Raw genomic sequence first — 21,384 nt, 5'->3', positions numbered from 1 at the left:
TTTGTTCTTTATCGTTATTAATATGGATAAGTTATAAGGAGGATCGCACTCACTGTTAATATGGAGCCTTTTCTGTGGTTGTACGGTTAACAGTGCATAATTGTAATGAGATTCACCTATGGTGTGTAGTTTGAACATGTTCAGATGACGTATGTTTAATAGGGACATTTCGTTTCTTCGTATTATTACCCATCAGGTGTCGTGCCTGTATATGTATTGTAGTCCGGTCTCTTGTTGTCTATGTATGATGTCGTTTGTTGTCGTGCGTTTTTTTTGAGGGGCGTGTTGACTCATTTTTTATTTCTGTTAGTGGAGGGGTGCCCTCATTTTTTATTTCTGTTAGTGGACGGGGGCTTTGTGTGTCGTGAGTGTGAATCCTCATTTTTGTGTGCGTACCGTTTCGTGTGCTATGTGGCGCTTGCGTCTGACTCCTTTGTTTTTGGTGTGCTAGGGGCGCGTCGCCTCATTTCTTATTTCTGTTAGTGGAGGGGTGCTTTGTGTGTCGTGGGTCTGAATCCTCTTTTTTGTGTGTGTCCTGTTTCGTGTGGCGCTTTGTTGCATGGGTCTGTTGTTATGGGCGCGGCGCATCATTTCTCAGTTTCCGGTGCTTGGAGGGGGGCTTTGTGTGGCGCCTGCGCACTACGTCTTTTGCGTCCACGGCCCATGTCCCTGCGTCCATCCAGTTTACCATTCTCGTTTAGTAATATGGATTTGTGGTATAGCCCTATGGAATCGTATTAGGGCCACGGTGAACAAAAAAAAAATACGGACATAGGGAAGAAAAAAAAAACTATACGTCGAGAATAAAGTCGACATTTCCACTGTATTCTCATAGTTTACTTTATAATTAAAGTAGAATGTCGTAAACTAAACTTCATCCTAAAATCATTGTTTAATTTACTAGATTTTCTCAAACCCCGTCATAAGTTAATGTAGCACATTAAATGCTTTGTGTTGTGTTCCACGACAAAGTTGTTAATCACTACACTTCTTAAACTGACTTCCTCCGCACTAAGAGGAGACAGCGATCACCATACAGAATTCATTCACTGTATGATATTCCTGCTCTCTGAAAATTTAGAATGCTAAGATAAATACTTGATATCATTTTCATGATGAAATGCATTAAAGCAGGTATTAAACATGCACGGTAGTGTGGTGGTAGTGCTGCTCCCTCGCAGTAAGGGGTCCCCGGTGTACGTTCAGTGTAGAGAACTTTATGGCAGATGTGACGAGGCTCCGAAAAACTGGATGTATAAATGGGTATCGCACAGGTTTGTTTAAATGTTGGGTTTGTGATCTGGTGGTCGGAGAGACGAACACAGAATTCAATGGATGTTATTCTGAGCAGGCTTTCTTTATTGCACGCTTGCTGTCTCTATCTGACGTACCAAAACCCCAATTTCTATCCTTCCTTTTTCTTTCTCCACATAACCAATCACCACACGATAAATGTCTTTGTGAAATTAAAACTAGTTATAAACTTAGCCCACGGAGTGTTCAGAACTTTAAAAATATCTTCGTTATACATGTTTAATTATGCCATCCATTCAGGGTTGTGTCCATCCCTGAATGAGTTGCCAGTTAATCGCAGGATGAATACGAGCAAAACACACACTAGCAGGGTCAATATAGCATAACAAAACCCCATATCCTACATGACTTTGAAAGGAAACTGAAGCACGCCGAGTAAACCCACCAGAAAAACATGCAAATGCAAGGCAGGGTACACCCGGGACACCCTTGCTGCGAGGCAGCAGTGCAACCTCCACGCCGCCGTGCCCCCACATGATTAATACATGCTTTAATGCATTTCACCATGAAAATTATATCAAGTATTTATTGTGGCATTCTAAATGTTCAGACAGCATGAATATCATGTGAATGGATTCTGTGCGGCGATCGCTGCCGGTGCCTCCTCTTAGTGCAGAGGAAGTAAGTTTAAGAAGCTCGGGGAACACTTAACACAAAGCATTTAATGTGATATATAACTTATGACGGGGTTTGAGAAAATCTAGTAAATTATATATTCATTTTACGATGAAGTTTAGTTTACAATGTTCTACTTTAATGACCAAGTACGAGAATAAAGTCAACATGTCGTCACAGTATTACACAGTACCCAGGTACATTACACTGTATTGAAAACAAATAAAACAAGTACAACTTGGCTTGCAGTATTATCCAGTAGTATAGAAACAGTATTTACACATCTGACCTTTTAAAGCTAAAGCATCTCCAGGCGACAGACGTGACTCCTTTTTTTCGGCTCTCTGTCCATTTTCACAGCGCGGCATACCTATGCTACCGCCCACTATTTGGTGGTGTAGCAGTGAAAAAGGGCCCTAGTGCAACAAATCTGTGTTTAGCGGTGTAGCAGTGAAAAAGGTCCCCACTTGAACAGTTTCCCGCTGCGCCACGTTCCGAACGTCGTTTAGGCAATTTAAACCGGTGTTGCGGTATAAGAAAAATCCATATCATAAAAAAAATAAAAAACGGTTTTCGGTATGAACCAGTATACTTATTAACGTGTCCAGCGTGCGGTCGTCCATATAGAGCGCACCTTCATGCAGAGTACACCAGCTGATAAGAAAGCACGCTCTGCCTCAACTGAAGTAGGCGGCACAATCATCAGATACTGATACACTTGTTCTAAACAACGCCCGCGCTTACCGTTGCTCTGAAACAGCGCCATTTCAGCTTTTACTGATGCATCCAGTTTCTTGTCATCATTCTGTGATGGCAAGTTTCTTAGCACAGATAATGCGGATGCAACAGACTGACGCATTGCAATTTCAAGTTGCAGTTCAAAGCTGTTGTCTGATGAAGTGCAAGCTGCAGCAATGGCGCCACCTTAATTATTTTCAACTATAACTCTGTTATTTCTTGATCGATTTTTACACTTTTACACACTATATATGCGAGCTTGGCCGTTCCCGTTTTCCCGGAAATTACAGCAGTTTCATTCCTGGGAATGCGGGAATGAAAAATGTCCGGGAATGGATTCCATAACAATAACTGAGGCCCACTGACTTAAAAAAATTCCCCAGGCAAAGCCAAGCAACACAGCTAGTAACACAATATAAATTAATAACAAATGAGAAAATAAGGAAAAAACTACAAAATTAAGTGCCTTTGTGAATGGAAACCCCAAAAATCATAACAAGCAAGTATAATATGTTTGACCAAATGACTGTATAAACCAGCAGGGAATGTTGCGTTAGAGATATGCTAAAAGAGTCTTTGTTTTTAGGTTAGCTTTAAAAATGAACATTAAACAGTTAAAATGTTTAATTAAATAATATTAATCATTACTGGATGTTGATTTTGTGATAGGTCCGTTTAAAAAATGGTAAGCCTAGCACTGAACAGGTAGAAAATACTTGTTGCATACTGATTAAATATGCAATTAAGAATTTCACTGTATTTTGTACACATGACAATACAACAAACACTACTACTGCACAATAAGTTATTGAGCTGGAAAAGTATTTTGAATTTTTTAATGAGGACTTAACTCCAGAAGTTTCTTGCTAGTTTTTTAATCTCTGTCATGTTTGTTCATTTATTTCAACATCTTAAAAATGTCAACAGTTTACTCTGTACGAGTATGTCATAAAATTATGCCATTTCTCTATGAAATTGTGTTAATTCAAACTCCTAAGCATCCAGTGTAAAGCACCAGTGAAGATATATATAATTTTTTCATTTATAGAAAATGCTTAATTTTAAAACATAATTTTATGTGAAAATGCATATACTGTATGTCATGCTTGTGAAGAAATAACTACAACTTGAAAAATACCAAACTTATCCTTTAACTTCCTTTGCTGAACCCATATCATGGCTCAACAGTACAACACTGGCATGAACAATGGCAATGATCTTAATAGACATGTTACTCAATTACATACATTTACTGAGCATAAGGAAAAAGTGATTGTTAAAAAGCAGAAATCAGCAGATATTCAAGGACACCAAGCTTTTTAAAATTTGATGTGTCTACAAATAAAATTAAGTGATGTAAAATTACCTATATAGACAATTACTGTAAATTAGGATTGTCAACACATATTGTAAAGGTAAGGTTTCCATGTCATACTTAGAAGTATGACTTTTTAAAATCTTAATATAAATCACACTGGGGTACTACCTGAGCACAAGTCCATAAGACTCTTTGTGTCAATTGCATGCCATGTAGCTGTCATAGGTACTGGCTCCCTGAACTGTATTAGCTGTTAAAAAATGGATGGAAAGATAAAAAGGTTTTTGATGATGCCATGTAATATTTCACTTTCAAGGGAACTGGTAATTACAAGAGGGAATGTCCAAGTTCAACTTCAAATTCAAAAGACACAAGCCTTTACTTCAAGGCTAATCTTTCAAGCAGAGAATCATTACATAAATGGTTCACAATAAATGATGCATTACATCAAGCAGAATGGTTACTGGTCTACTGACAATAGAGCATTATGCCAAAAAGTGAGATGAAGGTAAGCATTTACCCCCATGCATTGTGGAAAAGGAGACACAAAGACGAGTTACAGGCACTGTCAGAACCAAATTTCTCTTTAATTCCCATTATTTCTTATAAACAGAAAACTTTTGTAGACACATATGGAGCATGCTCACCCAGAAGGATGGGTGATAATAGCTGCCATACATCAGTGACAGAGGCATAAGTGATAGCATTGTGCACCAAAAGCACAGGGAGTGAAATGGGCAAAGGTGTGTGTGCATAAACACCCTGCCTCCTGTGTCCATGTTTGTCATCACAGAGCAGCCTGCTGTACCTGTTATCACTTTTATGTCGCTGTTGATGATACAGATCGGAGCCGCTCAAAATATTCAACGTCCCAGAGAAGGAGCACAATTTGAAGCATGACAATTCTTTAACTTGTTTTCCTTTGCAATACTGAAAATGTACCTGAGCAAAAGTTGGAACTAAAAGATGACTAAATGATTCACTATAACATGATGAACTATAAGCTCTTACTTTAATATTTATGAAATATATGAAAATATGTAGGCTGTTTCTTTTAAAATAATAATGGCACAAGCACACAAAGACATTAGTCAAAGTTATGATGGGGATATGTGTATAGAAAAAATTTACGTTTAAAATAAAATATAAACAAAATAATATATAAATTATTAATCTCTGCACAGGCACACATACCCACCTTCACCAAAAAATATTTTGTATTTTCCTTAGCCATTTCCTGTCCCTTTAAGATGAGCTCACATGAGACAAGTCATAGTTTCACTTGTTTCACCAAACTGAGCCAGGTCATTGCTCAGATGTAGCACTGCATCACCATCTATCGAAATGTGCAAGCAGCCTACACAAATTAATTTGATTTGTTAATTTCAGATACATGAACAAAGCAGTCTTTAAAATGATGGGTTATGCCATATCTATCAGGTCCTGTTGATACTGCATAACTTTTTCAAACACCCAGAACATTACACTACAAATTAATGTCCAATATTTCTTCACTTCTACTTAGCCAAATAGTCAAACTTTACAATTCATTGCTAACTATAATAATGATAATAAACCAATTTGTTTAGCTTTCAATTACATTAATTTGTAAGTAGTATACTGAATTGTGCAATAAGTTTGCAGAATGGCTCTTTATTGGGCCAAAATGTTCTTCCTTTATACCTGGCTAAACAGAAAGGGGCATCATATGTGCAGACATGTTCTTTAAAGCAGGTACACAAGTACCACAGTATTCTGTTTGTGCAATTCAGGTGGACAATGATGAAGACAAAATAATTAAGAACTCTGAAAGCAGCATGGTAGTGAGCCACACAAGTGAACCAAGAAAAGCAATCTGCTACAATATTTATGCACGGCAGTGTCAAGCTTACATTTCAATGGATAAGTGAGGGCACCCCTGGCTAAATTACATATTTTGATGGAGAATCGCAGGAATCGTGGGGTAGAGGGGTCCTTTCAACGGATTGGCTGGCCCAGCGCGGTTTCAGCTGTGGAGTGGCCAAATGGGGGAGGCAGCTTAAAGGCTGAGGTCTCCAGGACTCTAAACAAATCCAAATCTTATTATGTGATCTACTGTTAAATTCTGCTCCGTACTTCAAAAATTTTTATTTTTATACTGTATTGAGGATTTATTCTGTTCTGTGTATTGTATTGTATTGTATTGACCCCCTTCTTTTTGATACCCACTGCACGCCCAGCCTACCTGGAAAGGGGTCTCTCTTTGAACTGCCTTTCCCAAGGTTTCTTCCATTTTTTCCCTACAAGGTCTTTTTTTTTTTTGGGAGTTTTTTCTCGTCTTCTTAGAGAGTCAAGGCTGGGGGGCTGTCAAGAGGCAGGGCCTGTTAAAGCCCATTGCGGCACTTCTTGTGTGATTTTAGGCTATACAAAAATAAATTGTATTGTATATTTTGTTGACATTTTAAGTAAAAAACAGTAAATACAGCTTTGACAGGTAACAAACTAAAACAGTGCAATTTTTATAAAAATTGTAATATATAGTTATGATTTATTTAAAGAACTTAAACAAATGTACAAAAAATAAGAGTTAGTGTACCATTTGCAAACTTTCTGTCACATTTTTAGTTTTAAGGTCTGAGGGCTCGTCATGTTGTTAGTTGGGTCTGACTTGGCGCTTTAGGTGTTAGTCAAGAATTGCCACTAGGAACTGTCAATCAATTACAATTCCAGTGTTTAATAAATTATTTGACTCTTCAAACAATTTGAAACACTCAATAACAATTGGTTTTTCTAAGCAAATGACGGAGGATATGAAAATTAAACTAACTGATGCCTACAAAGCAGAGGAAGTTAAAAGATTCTCACCGTCTGAAATGTCATTAAGAAATGGCAGTTAAGGGAAATCATGGAGGTCACAGCAAAATCTGGAAGACCACGAAAATTGGCAGACAGAACAGCTTGTATACTGTGTGTGAAAGCAAAGTAAAAGCTTCATATGACTGTAAATCCAATGTCACATTATGTGACTTCTAGTTGATGGGAATGACACACTGCTGTTGCTGATCTTATTGCCGGACTGTGTTGATTTATGGGCAGCACTGGGGCGCAGTGGGTAGCGCTGCTGCCTTGCTTCCTGGGTCCTCCCTGCGTGGAGTTTGCATGTTCTCCCCGTGTCTGCATGGTTTCCTCCCACAGTCCAAAGACATGCAGGTTAGGTGGATTGGCGATTCTAAATTGGCCCTAGTGTGTGCTTGGTGTGTGTGTGCCCTGCGGTGGGCTGGCGCCTTGCCCAGGGTTTGTTTCCTGCCTTGCGCCCTGTGTTGGCTGGGATTGGCTCCAGCAAACCCCCATGACCCTGTAGTTAGGATATAATGGGTTGGATAATGGATGGATGGATATTGATTTACATGACTGATAATCACTGGGCACATCAACTTTATTAAGTATGTGACTACCTTCCAGCACAGTAGTGCTCACGTACTGCATGTCAGATTCTGTGCTGTATGAAGGGTTAACAGGTATAGTGATTTGAGCCTCAGTATTTACCCTTTTTTCATTCTGTCATGGTATGCAAAACACGAGACATCAGACAGGCGTGTTTCTCTCTGTGTGTTCCAAAATACCTACATTCCTCTTTCCTTGTCGCTGCATTATATGCATTGTACTTCCGGACGAGCATTCGTTGGATGTCAGCTGTCATGCACACTGCTACTGTCGAATTAGCCAAAAAAATTAGATTTGTGCATTTTCACACTTTACTATTACGGTAATAGCCGCAGCAGCCAAAGCAAGAACAAACATTAACAAAACAAAAAAAAATCCTAGTGGTAGTCTGTAACTGTTTTAGAAATATAGGAGCCATCAAAATTCTTAACAAAAGTGCCCTGTAAAAAGGAAGCACCTGCACCACTGTCTCGTTTTCAGTCTAATACTGATAGCTAGGTAAGCAAATCTTAAACAACTCAGACTGTTGAGAACAAATGCATATCCTTTACCCCTGTCATTCAGCTCTTTCTACAAAAGTGTCCCCAGCCCTGCTTACCATTCATGAAGCAATGTCATAATATATTACACCGCAACACACCAGCTGAGTTGTACAAACGGGACACACGTAGCAACACTATCATAAGTGCTTCACACTTTGTAGAGGCACCACGAGTTAAAGTAAAAATAATAATAATGCAGCACAGCATGGTGCCAGCACGTGTGGTTTGTAAGAATTAAGTTCCTTTTCGTGGCTGCTTTTATGGCTCGCTGTCCTAACAAGGATCAGGAGGAATATAGGTTAGTTAGTAATCCCACGGCAGGGCGAAAGTAGCAAGTGAAGCAAAAGAGCAGGCAAGTTGAAGGGGAACTTGTTTTATTTTGGAGGTGTCCAGCAGACAGCAGCAGGTTACTGTTTCTATCACCGCATTCAGAATAAAAAGAAAACGGTTTGCATCTGTGTACTCACTTGGAAAAACAAGATTGTAAGAGTATCAAGTCAGGATCTGCACAATCTAACTACTATTTTTTATTTTCTCCATTTGAGATGCAGAAATCTATAAAGGAGAGTTGGGATCCGAGAGACTGTGTTTGTGTGTTTGTGGAGGGATGGAAAGTTAAGGCGGGTGGTGGAGTCACGTGAGCATCTCCCCTCCCATTCACCTCATTTCACTCCGAGCTGAGCTCCGCAGCTGACGCGGTCTTGCCGTTCTTTTTCCTTAGTGTTTAGTCCTTTCTCCTTTACTGATTTACTGTTTAGTAGACGCGGTACTTACTGAATAGTATTTTTTCATTTAGTGTTTCTACTTAGTGTTTCTTAGTTTTTAGTAGACACGGTGTGCCGGTGTTCCCGGCGGTGTTGCGGTTTAGTGTTACTTTCTATTTCGTTTTTGTACTTTAGTGTTTAGTAGACTTTTACTTTATCTCATTTAGTGTTCTTCCCGGACTTTCCAACGGTCTTTGTTACTTAATTGGCCCGTCTTCAAGAAATTTGGTACGCGGGTTCCTAACGCTAACTGAATCCTACTTACGTTCAGTACATATATACGTCCATAGCCTGCAGCTCGGTCCACACTCTGAATCCTCCAGGCACTCCTGAGTATAATCTAATTTTGAAGGTTGGGGCACCAATAATGTTACTTAGAAACTTACAACCACCGAAACTTTGTAACGGCAGGAGACTTCAGGTCATATGCCTGCAAAAGAACCTAATTGAGGCAACTATTTCTACTGGCGGTGGCTCAGGGGAGAGAGTTTTTATTCTTCGCATCCCCGTTATACCCTCTGATCTCCCATTTCAATTCAAACGCCTACAATTTCCAGTAAGGCTCTGCTTCACAATGACAATTAATAAGTATCAGGGACAGACCCTACAAAATGTTGGCATTGATTTGAGGCAAGATTACTTTTCACATGGCCAACTATACGTTGCATGTTCAAGAGTAAGCTCAGCGCACAGCTTGGTCATATTACAACCGGAGGGGCGAACTGACAACATGGTATACAAAGAGATCCTTAACAAATAATTATTGGTATATTTTCCCTCAGTTTATTATTTAAAATTTTGAAGCAATACTTCGCCGCTGCAAAGAGCGGGTATTTTGCTAGTATTTTAATAAAGGTGGCTTGAATATCTTTCATTACACATTTGTTTTAGATATTATGTGTATGTGTGTTAGTTGACAGTGACAAGGTACTTTAAGGTGGGGATTTTAAAGCATAGAGAGAGGAAAACAATAACTATGTTATTTTCCATTTGCTTTAATTAGAAGGTCTTAGCATTAAACAATAGTTAGGGATCTTAGGTTTATGAGTGAAAGACACAGAATCAGATGCAAAATGTTTTTAGGGAACCAAAAAAAAAGTTTAGAAAAACCGCTCTGAGTACACTTGTAGATCAAAGTGTGGCACAGTGGAACAGGAAAAAAAACTGTGTTGAGTTGAGGTCTGGCTGCAAGTTTTACTAATGAAGATAACAAGCTAACTATTCAAAATTAGGCAATGGCTCACTGAGGAAGAGAAGTGCAAAAATAAACCAGTAAAACACTGCAGCTTGCATAGCGCATCTAGAATAATTCAATGCCAAAATTAGCTCACATAAAGCAAACAACCATTCTTTTACAATTAAATTTCATCTCTTATTTTCTATTAAGAAAATTTTCCTAAATAAATGCGAATTATAGTTGAATAGAGACATTCGATCTGACAGCACTAATGCACAAAGAGCCCACCCCTATTACTTAAGACAAAATTAAACTTATGCTGCTGATTCCCTCCGACACACTAAGATTATGTAAATGAAGGCTTCAACTGAAAAAGTCCAGTAGCCACTGAGAAAGGAGCGGCGGTGTACTGCTCTACTATACAGCGTTAGTTTTTAGCTACCTGTTATAGTTGTATTTATTATTTTCTTCTTCAAATACCACAAAATGGTTCTATTCAATAAGGGCGCGCACAAAAAGGCGACATTCAAAAGGGCGACCTCAATTGGGCGCGGAGAATAAAGGCGCACGTAAATAAAGGCGACCTTCAAAAGGGCGACCTCAATTGAGTGCCAAATAAAGGCGCCCGTAAATATAGGCGAGCTTCAAAAGGGCGACCTCAATTGAGCACGGCAAATAAAGGCGTTCGTAGATAATTTAGTTGAAATGGCTCTGGAATATGTGAAGAGCAACAAAGGTGCAGATCTACTCGTAGTCGAAGGCTATACATTCAGAATTTTGAAAACAACGAAATATGTTCAGTCATTGCCTTAATCTAATTTTCTGTAATTTTGAAAACAACGAAATATAGAGAGCTTTAGAAATAGTTCGTTAGAAGTAGTTCGTTAGAAGTTCATGCATTAATTAATTGGATGTTTTAATATTCTTGCTTTCACCTTTTTATACGTTCAATCATTGCCTTTATCTACTAAATTTTCTGTAATAATTTTGTTGCGTTTGCCTTTATTCGCTGCGCACAATTGACGTCACCCTTTTGAAGCACTCCTTTATTTATGTGTGCAGTTATTTGGCGCTCAATTGAGGTCGCCCTTTTGAAGCTCGCCTTTATTTACGTGCGCCTTTATTCGGCGCTCAATTGAGGTCGCCCTTTTGAAGATCGCTTTTATTTATGTGCGCTTTTATTCGCCGCGCCCAATTGAGGTCGCCCTTTTGAAGGTCGCCTTTTTGTGCGCGCCCTTATTGACGGATACCCCACAAAATATGTAACAAGGCTAGAAGGTTTCCAAGCTTTGGCCTGGAACTGTATATCAAGTAGAAGCAACTATCTAAAACAATTCCAACTCAAGATCGTCAAAAGCTGATACAACTTGTACAAAGTAACAAATAGACTAAAGTCAATCAGTTGATCCTAATAGTGATGCAGAAAAACTAGAAATTCAAAGCAAAGAAAATTGCCTCCATGAAATAATTAATAGTTCATGCCATTCTGTTGTACGAAAACAAGCAGAAACAGCAGTGTTTTGCTACTATGTTATGTATGGCACAGACCAAAGGATTATGTTTTAGACCAAATTTCTTTCCCATTCATCTACCCATTCTATGAACCTGCTTTTTTAAACTGATGCTACAATCTATCCATGGACTAAAAGATGCCAAGTAGCCACCCATCATACATAAGACATCAGTCAATCACCTGGTCTATCACACAATTTTAATGTAGACTGAATCTCACTATAGGTCATCAACTTTAAAAAAAAACAAAAAAAAAAAAAACAACAAGTTTTTCTTACAATAAAAGTCATTCTCTCACTCACATATGCATAAAACATTGAAAAAAAATAAAACATGAGAAAACTGTGATTTTGAAAGTTTCGTTACACAATAAAAAGGACTTAATATCATCAGGGACAAGTGTACATAAGAAACTGCAAAGAGGATTGAAACACTGAAACGTAGCTGTTGTTTATGACTATAAAATTATCTGTCATTTTTGTCTACATGTAACTTTTTTTTGTTTAAGCATTTGAGTCTGTGTCACTAAAGAGTCGTTTAATACAGAATGACCTAGTAATTACGTTTCCTCATTATGTCTGTGGCAACCATGTGAATAATCTTGCTTCAGCCTGAACCACTTTAGAAAATATATTTAGCATATGTTTTCTTATTTAAAAAGTGTAAATGCAGACTAGACATAAAATAAGACATTTCTGCTACAAAATAAAAATTTCCTTCAGCTCTTAAATAAATAAAAAAAGGAATATTGCCCTCTTCAGGCAATGCAAACTACATTGTACATTAAACAACAGTCCAAGCAAAGAATATACTGAATTAATTTTAATCAAATTTATAACTGCAACAAATACACAACACATTGGAAACGTGAGACTGTAATGCTAAGCAGTCAGATGCTCTAAAGACAGATAATTACTACACTACTACCAAAGCTTCTGCAAATTGGGACTAAAATGCAACTTAATAAAATGAGCTCCTTCCCAGTCTATCTTGGCAGTGATCTCATCAGACCTGCCTCTACTGTAAAAAATCTTGGTGTCATTTTTGATTCCTCCCTCTCTTATTCCGCCCACATAAATCACATTAAGAAACTTTCTTACTTTCACCTCCGTAACATATCCCGTGTTCGCTCCTTCCTCTCCTTTTCTAACGCTGAGAAACTTGTCCATGCTTTTATCACATCCCGCATCGATTATTGTAATTCCCTACTGGCAGGTGCCCCTTCTAATCTTATATCACAGCTCCAGCTTATTCAAAACTCAGCTGCAAGAGTCCTTACTTGAACCAGCAGCAGCAAGCACATCACACCCATCCTGCTCCGTCTCCACTGGCTCCCTGTGTCTTACAGAATCGAATATAAAATCCTACTAATAACTTACAAAGCCTTAAATAACCTCGCGCCAAACTACATCAGTGACCTTCTCCATCACTATGTGCCTGCCCGCCCACTAAGGTCCTCTGATTCTGGCAATCTTGTTGTGCCCCTCACTAATCTACACTCCATGGGTGACAGGGCCTTCCGCTGTATAGCGCCCAGACTCTGGAATGACCTACCAAAATTAATCAGGTCAGGTGACTCCATGAATTCTTTTAAAAAACAACTCAAAACTCATCTGTTCAGGAAGGCTTTTAGCTCTATTTGACTTTATTACCCTTCTCTCAGTTTACTTCTCTGTCAAGATGCTAATGTAACCTGTGTGTGTGCTAGACCATCAATTATGTTGTCTGTTTCTTTTTTTTCAGAATTCACTGTCTTAATCTTCTTTATTTATTTATCTGGTTTGTACAATGCTATATACTGTATACGCTGCCATTCTTTATTATATTCTGTAAGTGCCTTGAGCGCTATATAAATAAATATGTATTATTACATTATTAAAGCACTGGATGGTTTATTCTTGCCAGTGTTGATATATGTGTGCTACTGTTTTCGTGCCAGACTCTTTGTGTCTTGATCTTACATTGTATACACTTGGTATTCTATAGGCTGTAAGGAATAGGGGGTTTGGCAGCTCCACATATACTGTATTATCACTGCATAACTTGTATCTTTATTCGATTATATTTATTTTGCTAAGAAATAATGTCATATATAAAAACATCTAAACTGGATCTTCTCAAATGAGTGCAGGTGTTTGCATGAGCAAACTATGGGATTCTTTTGCAGGGACAGACTTTGGGTCCCACCAGACTGGATAATTGGACAGAGTAGGCTCAGACGAAAGAGCTTATGTTGGTCCTCCTAGTCCTTTGTGCTTATCTCTACTCCATGTTCCTTGGTACAGTTTACAACAACAATTTCTAGCTTTTAAAGTGTAAGACAACAAATTTTGTTCCCATTTTAAATTTTGTATTTTTTTCTTACTTAGAAAAGGAGAAATCTATTGTTCTTGCAAGTACAAAATATGTTTTTACTTTATCAGCAATGCATTACCAAAAAAATGGAATAAATTTGTTAAAATGACACTGCACCATAACATTCTTGAAATCTTTTCTTTGGACACTACAGCTGTCTGCTTGCAAGAAAGAAGCTCATTCATTATCCTTGCACGTCTGGAAATCCTTTTTTTTACATACGTTTCATACTTTAGCTTTCTAGCATAAGAAACAAGAGATCTTCTAAGCAAACTTTAAGAACTGGTCCTCTGCTGTGTCTCACATCAGAAATTAGATGAACTTACAGTGTTTGCTTGTTTGTAGTCTCGTAACACTTGTGGGGAATAGGAAGTGGGGTGGACATTTCTTTGTTTTTGTTTCTCCTGTTTCCTTTCTTCACTTTTCTTCCAGGGGTGTGTTTCTTAAATTTTACTTTTTTGTATTTTAAAAAAGTTGTTTATATGATATTGTTTGCCAGAAATATTAATTTTTTTCATCACCCAGATTAAAAGTTGATCACAAAAAAAAAGAAAAAAAACAAAAAAACACGTGTACTGACATATTCTAATGTACTTAGTCCTAAACAGGGTCGCAATGGAGTGCTGAAGCCTATCCAAGCTAGCACAGACCACAAGGCAGGAACAAGCCCTGGATAGGGCCCCAGTCCATCACAGGACACACACACACACACTCCAACCAAATACTAGGGCCAATGTAGTATTGCCAATCCACCTAACATGCATGTCTTTAGTTATCCTCAAATGCACTGAATCCAGTTTCCAAGTGTATAGCAGCAACACTGGGCATAAGTAAGGAACTAGCCCTGGCAAATCCATCACAGGGAGACACTCTGTAAGTAACATTATGTTGATTTAACAAAACAAAAAAAAAGCAATTTGAAAACACTTAGACAGCAGTGTGGTGCAGCAGCTGCTATGCAACCCAACAATCTTGTTAATCCTGGACCTTCCAAAAACACTAAAAAATCAAGATCTGAAAGTTCCTAAAGTAGCACTACTATACTACTTGGTAATTAATTCCATTTTTCTTTGAAAAACCTTCTTATGTATTTAAAGTATATGGCAAAAAAAAACTTGAAAAAAGCTGAGTAATAGTCATTTACAGGAGAGATCTAACAACTACTAAAAATGTGAGAGAACAAGATAAACCTATGCAGATAAGAGGAAAGTCAAATATATCTGCACCTTGAAATACCTAGAACCGAACCAGTGGGAGAGCCTAAGCAAGCTAAAGACAAACAACTGAGAGGTATTACATGGACTACAAAGTAAAAGATTACTGGTTTGACAACAGTTATGTTTAATCAAAAAGAAAAAAAAAGAATTGAAAAAAGACGAAGTCAGGTATATTATGAGATAAAAGAAAAGCAGGCTAAGCCAAATGGATGAGTATATTGATTATGAGAGAAACACATAGAACAGCATGGGCAACCCACAACAAAAACCCTAAAGAGAGAAAAATCCTGAGCAAGAACATGTTCAGCAGCCATAGTTTGGTCATCAAAAGTAAACACCCTAGAAAGACCTGGACAACCACGGAACAAAGGCAATTTGTTGAACTAAATTGGGAAAGGTGGAAATTGAGTTTCATCTTCTTTCCTTCAGCCCAGTAAAACGGAAATCTGTGGAAAATAACTGCTCAGATTTTCAAATGACTTTCAAAATTTCTCCATTTATAGTCTAACAGAGAGCAAATTCACTCAGGTTGCTTAAAGAACAGGAGCGGAATATGTGTGTGGCTGTCGGAGTCTCACAGAAGATGAGTTAGACATTCGAAAGTGGGAAATCATCCTGGGGGACAACATGGTTAATGAGGCACAGTTTGTGGCTAATCCTCAATAAATACTTATCTAGAAACATTACATAACCAAACTCTTCAGTTTTACAAAAAAAAAAAAACTTAATAAAAAGAAATTGATAACCAAGTTTTTTTTTTTTTAAATGACAACGCATTAAACTGTGTAAACATTAATCACGTGTATTTATTACAAACTGCCACCCTTACTACAAATACAAAAATAACAAAAATAATTAGAGAGGTGTTTAGATGACGTTATTCCTACAACTGATGGATTGCATAAAAGGTGCACCCCCAACCCGCTTTTGTGTTTCTGACAGGTGGCGCCAAAGCAATCGACCGCCAGCTTAAGGACTAAGAGAAAGCAGGCAATGCCAGGGCCAACGTCTCAGCACAAGAGTGCTGCATTGAGGCACTCGGAATAACGCTGGAGCACAGACATACCTACCCGCAATGCCAAAAAACAGATCATTAAGTATTCCTGTCCAGTCTGCAAAGGCAGCTTCCTCCATAAGCAGACAACCCCCGCCCCCGCAGGCTCCAGGGTGTCAGCACAGGGGAAGCTCATCTCCAGAACTAAAAGTGACATTCTAAGTGACACCCATAAAAGCACGCGTGCGGATCTTCTGCTATCGCTCACGAGCAGCCAGTCATCCTGTCACGTTTACTGGGACAGTAAAGCTTGGCTTGCTTTAGGCTTTTGAAGGTGGGGGGTGGGAGTGAAACTCGTCGATTTTGTTTGTACGGTCACGTATCTTTTTCAATCCCAAATAAGAATACTTTACAGCCAACGATTTTGAAAATATTTTGAGAAAGACTGGCACATGGATGTTTCCAGATAATTTACGAGTTACATTCAAACTAGCGGGACAACACCGAGATTATGTCAATTTTTCAATAACATTTGGGGCTATCACGAAGTCAATTTTCTAAAATGATACAAAACTGAAAAGCCATGTACAGGCAGAACAATAACAAAAAGGTAGATCAAGTAAAATGTGAGAGGTAGCGGACAGACAGATCACCTCAAAATACCCGACACGGCTCGATGAGACTGGGGGACATGTCCTGGACCTGGATTATTTTTTAATATGTTGCTTTATGTTTCAGTAATACCTTTGTAGTGCACTCGAAGATTGTTCTGTGACAGTCCGATGTAGCTGTATTTATCCTTGGGGCTCCAGGACCGGGGCAAGGGGGTCTCTTCCTCGTTCACGGCCGGGTACAGCCGCTTCAATCGCTCGTTGAGCTCTCTCTCTTGGTCATTGAAAACGGGGTCCCCCGCATGTAGACTCCCCGCTCCCAGCTCCGCCATTTTGGGGGTCTCTTATGCTGGTTATGTTTTTCGCTGTACCGTATTGTGTCACTCCGTAGGAAGAGAGAAATAGATACACAGCAAGCAGTGAGGTATCCCCGAATAACCAACTCTCAAAGCAGGACGAGCCCCGTTGGCAATGGGGAAATGTAGTTTAGCACGGAGCTTAGACGACCTTCTCACTAAAGACCCAGGAGAAGCAGAAAGACTGTAAATCCCACAATGCTTTGCTAGAGTCCCGTGTACAGTTTGACACGCGAGAACAAGGTAAACGAGGCAGGGGGAGGAGTCTTTGTAGTTTGTCCAGGATTAAAGCTCGATTCCTGCAGTTTGTCGTCGGCAGAAATACCGAAATTTGCCTACAAATCGCGCCACCTCTTGTAGAGAAGGGTAATTATTGAATACTACAGAGTGTTGCCTGCACTCCTTGTTCTGAAGTGTCATTAAAAGAATGATCAAATTGTATCAGCTGAGAAGTGCCGGAGGACGTTGCCGACTTTTCATCATGTTTATTTTTGTAGTTGTAAAAGCGGTCGGAACACCGGTTTAAGCCCATTCCTACTGAAATAAGTTAAAAACCTCTCGTCCACGGAGGTGAACCTAGATAGAGAGTCGATAGAACTGATTCCCCCCTACCTACTCGATGTTTTTTCTTCTCCAACAAACTTTATAGTTGTTTTGCGTGTTTATGTTAAAGTACATATTTATGTAAAATGTTACCTAACAGAGCCCCTTTTACTCACAAAATTATGATAACAACTACACAATGTGAGTACTGATTAGATATCGAGTATGAGTATGTTGAGGGAATCAGGGCAATGCGAAGTTGCCCTAGTGGGTCCTTGGTCTCCAAGGCAACCGTTTGTGTACATGGTTTACGTTTACTTGCCATCGAGCCCGGTATGCGTGACTGGCTTTTACAGAATTCCAGCTCTCAACGGGATGGCTCTGAATAAGGAATCCAAGTTACCTCCGCTGTCTGTCTTGGAAAGGCAAGCGCAGATTTCTTATTTTTATTTTCTGGAAATAGTTTAGAGGCTTTCATTATGATACGTGGCCTCTATGGCCTTCGTGCAAGATAATTTAAATTGAAGCAATCAACGTACTCTCGTTAAGTTTAATGTTATAGTATTCTAGATACGCATTTAAACTAGGCATCCGAATCGAAAGATATACATTAAACATCCAAATTGTGTTATGTGCCAGTGGTACTTTTTCTATCTTCTAGTTTTCTGTTTTGCAACTGAAATTTTTCTTAAATACATAGGTATACAGACAAGTTTATGTGTTTGATTTTTATGTGGTACATATAAACGGCGGCATGGTGGCACAGTGGGTAGCGCTGCTGCCTCGCAGTTAGGAGACCCGGGTTCGCTTCCCGGGTCCACTCTGTGGAGTTTGCATGTTCTCCCCATGTCTGCGTAGGTTTCCTCCGGGTGCTCCAGTTTCAGTCCAAAGACATGCAGGTTAGGTGCATTGGCGATTCTAAATTGTCCCTAGTGTGTGCTTGGTGTGTGTGTGTGTGTGCGCGCCCTGTGATGGGCTGCCGGGGTTTGTTTCCTGCCTTGCGCCCTGTAGTTAGGATATAGCGGGTTGGATAATGGATGGATGGTACATATAAACACACATACACTCAGTGCTTTTGTGCACTGTAGTAATTTATCACAAAATATTTTAGCACTTGAATACAATACATTGCTTTTGTTTGTAACTAACACACAATTGTATGTGTACTTTGTATACAAAATACCAGTAGAAACAAAGTCAAAAAGTTTCTCCAAGAGTTCAACATGATCAAAAGAGCAACTAATGTTCTTCAGTATGAAGTGATTTAGCTCAGGGCCGGATTAAGAGCTTTGGGGGCCCGTAGCACATTTCAAATTTGGGGGCCCTTTTGGTCTGCATCATCTGAAGTTTAGATTCTAAACAGTTCAAACCGGACTAAATAATTATTTTACTCTCGATTATAATAAGAATCTTATAATATTTATGTGAATTTTATGTGTTGGGCCCCTAAAGTTTTGTTGTGTAAGAAATTTACAGTTTAAAAACGTAAAGATAATATTTTTAAAGACCAGTTTTTCAATGCTACACTTTTTCATTAAAAATTGGGTCCACCATTTGGGGGCCCCCGAAATTGCAGGGCCCATAGCATATGCTACATGTGCCAATTGGTTAATCCGGCACTGATTTAGCTATATAAAGTGACATTGCATCACTGGCCCAGGGCCATCTTAACAGCATCATAGATCCCTGGGCAAAGTAGTGTGCTGGGGCCCCTGTTTTGATACATAGGGAAACATACATAGGAATCAGAAACAATGTGGGCCCCTATGCTCCTTGGTCCCCCAGCCAGCGTCCATTGTGTCCATACGCTAAGATGGCCCTGATTACTGCATCAGTATCACTGACAAGATCAGTCATACTTTTTTATACTTTGTAAAATATCTCTAATGATATTTTGTAATTCTGCACATCTTCACTAAAGCTCATTCCTTGGCGTTCTGTAGGGTCACCCCTATCACGCTTCCTATTTTCTTTCTTGTTGGTGTCTTTGGGCTCAATGTCATACTGTTCCTGAATTGAGCTCTTCTGCTATTAAGATTTCAGATTAACTGGCTTTCTCAGCAAGCAACTTTCAGGTGAAGTCTTAATGTTGTACAGTTAGCAACACAAGAATGAAAGATCGGTCCAAAATAAAATCGTTCACTATTTTATTGTCTGTCTAAAGTTAAGCTAAGTACTCATTGGAATATAGTAATTTTTCACAATCTAAGTGACCCATCCATTTATTATGTAAATCAAAGTATTCCAAAACAGGGTTGTTGCAGGGAGCAAGCAATGCTGCTGTTCTCCATAACCCTTAATTGGACAAAACAGATGGAGGAAATGCAGATGTAAATGGAGGGGTCATTTAGCACTTAATTGAAATCCATCAAAAGAGTTCCCTAAGATGTCTTTATTTTTTACTGCATTTTAAAGAATACACCAAAACTATGCAGACTCTGGCAAATGTTTAGTCCCAAATCATATGTAATAGTATTTCAGTGTTGGTGAATTGCATTTTGTGAAAATGTGAAGAACATATAAAGACACATAACAGAATACAATGTGACAGGGGAAGGACACGTGAAGTTAGTGTACTGGACTACATGCTTCGTGTGAGCTTCAGTTAAACTGAAAACATGTATTCATTTTTTTGTATTTATTTGTTCATATACTTAAGTATTTATTATGTTAAACACTACAGCATCCTTAAGAGGATATTCATATTTTTCAGTTCTTGATAACTCTAGTCACAAGTTCCACTTTATGCCTCCTTCAATTTACTTTCATGATCCATTTAATTGGCAGCCTTCTGGTCTAAAGTAAAGTTGGCAATTGAGGCTGTGGAGAAAGTGTAACATGACTCTGTCATCTGAGCTTCATGAGTATACGACATAAACCAAAAAAGTATGCATTACAAAAGTGTAAAGGTCGTCATGAGTCATAGGATATTGGGGAAGGGGTTGCCATACATCTTCCATAAGTGAAGCCCATACAGATGAATTGAAAGTCTCCCTACAAGCCACTGTGAAGTGACAAAATAGGACAGATCTGGTAAATCAAGGGTCTTTGAATTTAGTACTAGTATACGTCTTTCCACATATTTTGTTAAAACTGATACTTCATGATGAATATCTAGGTGTAATTTTGATCAAGGTAGGTGATGAACTCTTAGTTCCTTTGATACTTCACTTTTAATTTTCAGCTGGCCTAGAACACAAGAAGCAATTATAAACAGTGAATGCAGCAATTTAAGAGTAAAATAGGCAGTTAAGGACTGGGAAACTATAGCAAGTACAATGAAGGACTAAAATGTTGCTTAAGCAATAATTGAACCTGCATCAATACTTAGCTAATAAGTGTGAAACTGGGTTGGCTCTCCAAGACGTACCCTGAGGACCCCACTATAAATGAAGCACATTAAGATAATGCTCATTATACACCTAGAAATACAACTAGGAGAATACTGAACCACCTGGTTCTTTAGGGAGAAAGACACAACATAGGTAGTTTTCAGCATTTGCCATTTGACTACTAAGGATTCAGGGCTGTAGTGGAATGTGAAGTGAACAGACAGCATTTCTGTATGTGACCCCATTGAAAATTCTGAGTATTGTTCTGTATGCATTTTTGTGATATAGGGGGAGATTTCTCAATATCTGGAGAAAGATCAATACAGACATGGGGAGAATGTGCAGATACCACATACTCAGTGTCAAGTTTTAAACCTTGTCTTTTGGAGCTTTATTTTTGTTCTTTAGGAAGTCTTTCTAAAGGTGAAAAAGGTCTCCCATGAATTGTCTCAAAATTAATGCTTCTGTCAACTCAAGCTGACATTTCTTTAAATGTTTAAAATTTAAGGCATAGAATCTATGTCTGCTTTACTTTGAAGCATCTAAAATGTTTTTGTATTTCTTAATGATGCC

General features: G+C 38.7%; 2 protein-coding genes across 2 annotated transcripts in view; one reads left to right on the top strand and one right to left on the bottom strand.

Annotated features, from left to right (window-relative positions):
* ranbp10 (RAN binding protein 10) overlaps window positions 1–17,106 on the bottom strand; it is a 133,987-nt gene extending 116,881 nt beyond the window's left edge. The window contains exon 1 of the mRNA XM_028809625.2: window positions 16,714–17,106. Coding sequence (XP_028665458.1) covers window positions 16,714–16,912 — 199 coding nt within the window. The 5' untranslated portion in view covers window positions 16,913–17,106. The remainder of the gene's footprint in view (window positions 1–16,713) is intronic.
* Window positions 17,107–17,216: 110 nt separating this feature from the next.
* Window positions 17,217–21,384, top strand: part of tsnaxip1 (translin-associated factor X interacting protein 1) — a 52,685-nt gene continuing 48,517 nt past the window's right edge. The window contains exon 1 of the mRNA XM_028809624.2: window positions 17,217–17,302. The gene's annotated coding sequence lies outside the window, so the exon portion shown is untranslated. The remainder of the gene's footprint in view (window positions 17,303–21,384) is intronic.

Source organism: Erpetoichthys calabaricus, chromosome 9, assembly GCF_900747795.2.
Source record: "Erpetoichthys calabaricus chromosome 9, fErpCal1.3, whole genome shotgun sequence".
Classification (NCBI taxonomy): domain Eukaryota; kingdom Metazoa; phylum Chordata; class Cladistia; order Polypteriformes; family Polypteridae; genus Erpetoichthys; species Erpetoichthys calabaricus.
This window is presented reverse-complemented; position numbering and strand designations above follow the sequence as displayed.